This window comes from Natrix helvetica (assembly GCF_964273705.1).
Source record: "Natrix helvetica genome assembly, chromosome: 14".
Taxonomy (NCBI): Eukaryota; Metazoa; Chordata; class Lepidosauria; order Squamata; family Natricidae; genus Natrix; species Natrix helvetica.
In genome coordinates this window covers 5,043,548-5,050,807 of record NC_138564.1, presented here as the reverse complement: position 1 = coordinate 5,050,807, position 7,260 = coordinate 5,043,548, and the positions used below count along the sequence as shown (strand labels likewise).

General features: G+C 47.2%; 1 protein-coding gene across 9 annotated transcripts in view; it reads left to right on the top strand.

Annotated features, from left to right (window-relative positions):
* LOC309399220 (transmembrane protein 132D-like) overlaps nucleotides 1–7,260 on the top strand; it is a 330,593-nt gene that overhangs the window by 107,007 nt on the left and 216,326 nt on the right. For all 9 annotated transcript variants that reach the window (XM_081966866.1, XM_081966865.1, XM_081966868.1 and 6 more), the window contains one exon: nucleotides 5,303–6,191. In XM_081966866.1, coding sequence (XP_081822992.1) covers nucleotides 5,431–6,191 — 761 coding nt within the window. In that variant the 5' untranslated portion in view covers nucleotides 5,303–5,430. The remainder of the gene's footprint in view (nucleotides 1–5,302; nucleotides 6,192–7,260) is intronic.

Sequence of the window (7,260 nt, the reverse complement as noted above, 5' to 3'; positions counted from 1 at the left end):
TAAATTTGAATGGCTGTTTTTTGCTGGAAAACAGGAAAAAGCATGCTGAAAACCAGCAAACATTCCTTGAAGTCATATGGGTGCTCCATCCCTGGAGGTTATTAAGAAGAGACTGGACAACCACATATCTGGAATGGTCTCCTGCTTGAGCAGGGGGTTGGACTAGAAGACCTCCAAGGTTCCCTTCCATCCTTGTTTTTCTATGTTCTAAATGCCAAGTCTGCTTGTTTCTTCATCACCACAAACACACCACAAAGCACATTAAGAACCTTCTCCATAAGTCTCAGGAAAGATCTGTGGATGAAATGGTCCTGGTTGAGCAGGGGGTTGGACTAGAAGACCTCCAAGGTTCCCTTCCATCCTTGTTTTTCTATGTTCTAAATGCCAAGTCTGCTTGTTTCCTCATCACCACAAACACACCACAAAGCACATTAAGAACCTTCTCCATAAGTCTCAAGAAAGATCTGTGGATGAAATGGTCCTGGTTGAGCAGGGGGTTGGACTAGAAGACCTCCAAGGTCCCTTCCAACTCAGTAATGCTTGATACTGTTAGTGCCTGTAGAAGTAGGCACAACCGCAGAAGCTTCCTTGAGTCATGACCCTTGATGCAAGTCAACTTTCTGAGCCTTGAGTTATGTCCTTCGCTCCCCACCCAACCTTCTTCCCACCACAATTTACTTTCCTTGCCGTTGGCCAAAACCTGTCCTCTCCTTTTCTCCCCCTGGCTGAAGCTGAGTCGCAATTTTCTGCAGACAAGGGTTGGTGTGTATGTGTGGCGTGCCAAGAATCCATCAGCTGGTCTTTCTGCAGTTGTGTTGGCCTTTAATTATGCATGCCTTTAAAACACAGTCATAAAGGCAGCACAAAGGGATGCCATAAACTCGACTGGCAGCACAGAGAAGTGACATAAAAACCGGGGAAGGCATGCTTTTGAAGCCACTCGGCTTGTTTTTTCCCCCAAACTCCTGATGTCTTTTCTGAAATGCAGATTATTATTTTTTCCCCGTGTCTTCTCCACCTCTCTGAATTGTATAACTGGAATCCTGCTTTTATTTGTGGGTTGCATATAAAATCTTCTCCTTCCCTTCCCTTCCCTAATGTCTCTTAAGACCTAGTCCTTTAAAGCATCCATGGCTGTTTGGCAAATGTCTAGATATTGTTGTGGCCTGCCAGCGGTCACTGGATCTGGCAGTAGATTCAGACATTGAGGAGGTTGGGGAGGAACATGGGCCAGTCCTGGAGTTTGGGGAAGGTTCTGATGAGGGCTCTGTGTTGGAGGCAGAGAGGGGGCCAGGACCATATGCCAGTTATCAGCTGCCTTCGGAGTCAGACATCAGTGGGGCAGAACAACAGCTGGAGCCTGTTCCCAGTGTGCGCATGCACAGAGTTGCCAGACGAAGGGAACAGCTAAGGAACAAGGGCCCACTTGGGAGTGATGCCACAGGTGGATGGTGAAGGGCCCTTCCCAGGGGAAACAAAAGAGGAGCGAAAGGGGAGTGGAGTTTGCAGGAGACAATTAGTTCAGGTGAAGATCTCTTCCTGCCTTCTTGCCAAGGAATTGCTGCTACAGCATGGTGTTTGGAAGATATCGGCCTGGCAGTTCTCCAAGCCTGATAAAGGTCTGTAACTGTGAAAGTCTGTTGTCCGGGACTTTGCTGGAGAGGAATTCCCTTTCAACTAAATAAAAAGGGGCTTTATTGGGACGAGGAGTCAGCTTCGTGCTTTTGGGGAAGAACAGATACTACCAGATGTAACAGAATCACGAGAGTTGGAAGGGACCTTGGAGGTCTCCTAGTCCAACCCCCTGCTCAAGCAGAAAACCCGATATCCTTTCCGACCAATTGGTTGTCCAATCTCTTCTTAAACCTATCCTGGGATGGAGCACCCACAGCTTCAAGGGATTGGACTTCATTCCCTGCATGCAGCGAAGGTTTGCAGAACTCAAAGCAACCTCACTTCACGAGACACTTGAATCCTCAAAGTAGAATAGAACATAGAACAGAATAATAGAGTTGGAAGAAACTTTGGAGGTCTTCTAGTCCAGGGATGTCAAACTCGATTTCATTGCTTGACCTGGCAGATGGGGTGGGAGGCTGGGATGGGTGTGGCCAGTGTGGGCATGGCCAGCTTGACGTCACTCGTTTCAGGGCGCCTGTGGCGGCCCGGGTGCTCTGTCAGAGAAAACGGATCCCTGAGCTCTCTTTTGACTGGAAGAGGCACCGCGGGCCAATCCTTTGCTGTTTCCAGGATTGCCACGTGGGCCTGATCTAAGCCTCCTGCAGGCCACATCCAGCCCCTGGGCCTTGAGTTTGACATCCCCGTTGCAGTCCAGCCATCTCTAAAGCAGGAAACCCTACATCAGGGATGGCTAACTGTTAGGTAAGCTCCCCGTTAGGAAGAACACAAACCAGCATACAGGGACACCGAATAGTAAAAGTAATAGTATTTTACTTATGTGGAACATAGAGGTATTCAGAGTTCATCAAACAGTCCAAGTCATACACGGTTTAGTCAGTCAGTTATCCATCGAACACAGCCCAGTATCATATAATCAGTTCCGCACACCAAGTCGCTAACAGTAGCAAAACTCACAGTAACTCACGATACAGTATCAAGCAGTATCCACCGATCAGCATCTAACAAACAGAGAGCTAACAGTCATTCTGGCTCCATCTTATGGCTGCTTGAGGTAACAGCAACCAATCACATTACAGCAGTACTTAAAGAAACAGTACTACTCCCTTGGCTTATATATTGCTGACCCAACCGTTAGCTTACATTCCTAACACTAACCTTTTTGTCATCCCGTGGCAAAAGTAATGTAATGATCATGTGACCCCCCTGCACATGCGTGTGTGACCCCCCATGCTCCTCCACGCTGCACATGTGTGTGACTCCCGTGCTCCCCCACCCCCCATGCATGAACACACGACACCCCTCTGCACCCTGTTTTTGGGCCTAGTGGGCCTCCTAGGAGCCTCCTGGGGCCATAAACGGAAGGGTGCGCCGCACTCCCCCCTCTTGCGCATGCATGGCAGAGACCCAAAAATCAGCTGGCCGGCGGGAGGCGCATGCACATTGGACCTGAGCTTAGGTGATGTCTCATGTGCCCACAGAGAGGGCTCTGCATGCTACCTGTGGCACATGTGCCCATAGGTTCACCATCACGGCCCTATACCATTTCTGACAAGTGGTTGCCCAATCTCTTGCTTAGGTTGCATGTTGAGAACCATGCGTAGGTGATGTTTTAGGAGCATGGCATTAACATAGGCAGTGCGTAGGGGGTGGTGTGGATGGCCAAGAGTCCACTGGATACCTTCTTCAAAGAAAGAGACCCACAAAACAGCCCACAGTATAATAATCAGAATTCTTGGGCTCCCAGTTTACCATCCATCCAACTATCACCTCTGTATGCGCCAGCTTTTCATTGATGTTTAAGATGCATCCTGTTGGAAGCAACCCAAAGACTTTGGAACAAGTCTAGTTCTTTGTGTACAGGTGGTCCTTGACTTACAACCATTCATTTAGGGACCATTCAAAGTTACGACGGCGCTGGAAAAAACCCAACTTATGACCGTTTTTCACCCTTAGCATCGGATATTTAGGACAGTTGCTGTGTCTTAGAAGGATCCCCTTTTGCGACCTTCTGACAGGCAAAATCGATGGGGAAGCCAGATTTTGCTTAACAACCATACTACTAACTTAACAACTTGCAATGATTCACGTTAACAACTGTAAGAGGTCGTAAAATGGGGCGAAACTCACCGAACAAATGTTTTACTCAGCAAGATAGATTTTGGGGTCGTACGTCAAGAACTACTTGTATCAGTCAGCAGTTGATGTTTAGATCGGAGAGCTTGGACTGTGATTCCCATCGTCCCCTACCCTTGTTGGCTGAGACTTAGGGGAATTGGCATTCCAAGCATAAACCTCTATGAGACATCGAGTCTGGGAATTAATCTAATTAGCTCTGCAGTGATTGGAAATGATTTCAGGCATAGATCTTTTACTTGTCTAATGAGGTAGAGAGTTGAGTCTGTAACACGTTGGCTGGACTCAACCGTGTTATGGAATTAGCTCCTCTTCTGGATTCCACTGAGCCGTGAATAAACCAAACATGCTGAGTTGATCCAAGAGGCTAAGCCACAATAAACAGATCCAGCTTAGCATGTCGCAACACCGCCACTCCTCAAAAGGTCTTGACAGACTTGAACATCTATCTAACAAAATGAAATTCAAGGGTGAAAAGAGTAAGGCTCTACATTTAGGCAAGAAAAAACCAAATGCACAGGTACAGTATAGGTGGTAGCTTGCTCAATAGTAGTAACTGTGAGAGGGATCTTGGAGTCCTAGTGGACAACCATTTAAATAGGAGCCAGCCGTGTGCAGCAGCTGCCAAAAAAGCCAACACAGTCCTAGGCTGCATCAACAGAGGGATAGAATGAAGATCACGTGAAGTGTTAATACCAATTTATAATGCCTTGGTAAGGCCACACTTGGAATAATGCATCCAGTTTTGGTTGCCACGATGTAGAAAAGATGTGGAGACTCTGGAAAGAGTGCAGAGAAGAGCAACAAAGACGATTGGGGGACTGGAGGCTAAAACATATGAAGAACGGTTTCAGGAATTGGGTATGTCTGGTTTAATGAAAAAAAGGACTAGGGGAGATATGATAGCAGTCTTCCAATATCTCAGGGGTTTCCACAAAGATGAGGAAGTCACGATATTCTCCAAAGCACCTGAAGGTAGGATAAGAAATAAAGGATGGAAACTAATCAAGGAGAGAAGCAACCTAGAAATAAGGAGAAATTTCCTGACAGTTAGAACAATTAATCAGTGGAACAACTTGACTCCAGAAGTTGTGAATGCTTCATCACTGGAAGTTTTTAAGAAGAGATTGGATAACCATTTGCCTGACGTGGTGTAGGGTTTCCTGCCTAAGCAGGGGGTTGGACCTCCAAGGTCCCTTTCAACTCTGTTAATCTATTCTATTCTGTTTTCTATTGTTCTACTCTATTTACTATACTCTACTGTACTCTACTGTACTCTATTTTCTGTTCCGTTCCGTTCCATTCTATTCTATTCTATTCTATTCTATTCTATTCCATTCTATTCTATTCTATCCCTACCTTGGCTAATCCTGCTTTGTGAACCCAGCAAAAAGAAAGGCGTGCATTGAAGGAGCAGTGACCCTCCCCCCTTCTCCAGACGGTTGTCGGCTGCCTTCCCTTGGCTTTTTTGAGCTATCTGAGGCTTAGAGTCTAATTTCTCCTTTCCTTTCCTTTTTTTCTTTTTTGGCAGTGTCCGAAACCCGAGGCGTTCTGGAAAGTGTCCAGAAATTCTCCTTGCTGCCAACGTACCTGCCGGTGAGTTATCACATCCACAACGCAGACATTTCCTTCTTCCTCAAAGAAGCCAACCAAGATATCATGAGGAACTCCAGCCTTCAATCCCGGGTGGAGTCCTTCCTCATCTACAAAGCCAAGAGGCCGCCCACCTTAAATGCGACCTACGGACCTTTCTCCGTCGAGCAAGCAGTCCCTCAGGACCTGCTGTCCCCTGCCAACCTCTTCAGATCCTCCTCCGTGCCCAGGATATCGTTCAACTGGAAGTTGAAGGCCTACATCTTGAACCACAAGGTTTACCCCAGCAGGCCCAAAGTCCAGGTTCTCTTCTATGTCGTTGGGAGGGATTGGGACGACTACAGCATCTCGGAGCAGCTACCTTGCTTGAGGGTCTTTGCCTTCCGGGAGACGAGAGAAGTCCGGGCCACCTGCAGGCTGGCCGAAAGCCTGGGATTTTGCATGGCTGAATTGGACCTACCGCCCAGCTGGTTCAACCCTCCCACCATGGTGTCCGGCCGGAAGAAGTTCCTGAATCAGTCGGAAGGGAGTCAAGTGGAATTATACTATGCCCTTCACGACGAGAATGGGGATTGTACCAAGGGGGACCTGAGAAGGAATAACGGAGTCAGAGCTGCACGTAATGACGTCGATGAATCGGGGCCGCCCCTGGAAAGGATTGGAAGTGTTTTTCTTTACCAGGCGCGAGGGAGTTCCCCCTTAAGTGATCTGTGGCTGGATAGTAACATCGTCCTTCAGTACCTACCAAAGACCCTGAAGCAAGGAGAAGTATTGACTTTTGTGGTGTCCATGGCTAAAAACTCAACCCAGGACCAATTCACATTGAGGTAAAGCAACATCATTTTTCAGATAAGAGGGTAGACCAGGGATTGGCAACCTGCGGCTCTGGGGCCGCATGTGGCTCTTTCATCCCTCTGCTGTGGCTCCCGATTGGGTCCTCAATTGATCGGGGTTTCGGTTAGGACAGGTAGAGGAAAGAGGACTGTGTTAGGAGGAGACTCTATGGTGGGGGAACCCGACATCCGGTCAGCTCTAGAATTGAACGTGGGGCTTTTGGTTAGGACCTTTGAGTGTTTAAGGTTGCCGACCCCTGGGGTAGAGTGAAGAACCATTTCTCCAGGATGGTGTAAGGGCTCCTGCCTTGAGCTGGGGGTTAGACTAGAGGTGCTCCAAGATCCCAACCTGCCCTGTGATTCTATGATTCTGGGATTGAGTCTGTGATTCTATGGCTGATTCCACGATCGTTCCCCAGGATGGTATACAATCTCCTGCCTTGAGCTGGGGGTTAGACTACAAGACCTCGGAGGTCCCTTCCAGCCCTGTGATTCTATGATTCTACAATTGATGCTATGATAATTGCTTCTCATCCCCCCTCCCCCCCAGATCTCCCCTGCAAATGTTAAAAGTACTTTGTGCTTCACCTGTTGGCTTGACGTGTTTTGCAAAAGTTCTATTTGGCCAAGCGGGTAGTATAGTGACATCTCTTTGCTGTGTCACACAACATCGGACGTAATAACCGCCATGCCATTGGGTCTAGATTTGGATTGGATAGGATTGTCAATTTGCAATATTTAGATACTGGTGTGAGATGAGCATTCTGATCTCTTGGTATTTGAGCTAGAATATATTTAGGATGAAGTCCATAACTTGCTGTTAGGATCTGTGTTTTGTAGGCAGGTGATTTCAAATTTGGTTTCAAGGAACTAATTTAAGTTCCTGTTATCAGCCCCCAAATCTAAGAATGATACCTGGTGATTCTTCCAAGGTGAATAATTGTTCTACACCTCTAGACAGAATCTTGCCAAAGTAAAGCAGGTTGCTATCCACATGAAGTCTGTATTCTGGGAATTATTAAACTGTCTTTGCCCTCTTCCTCTCACACAAACTCTCTAAATG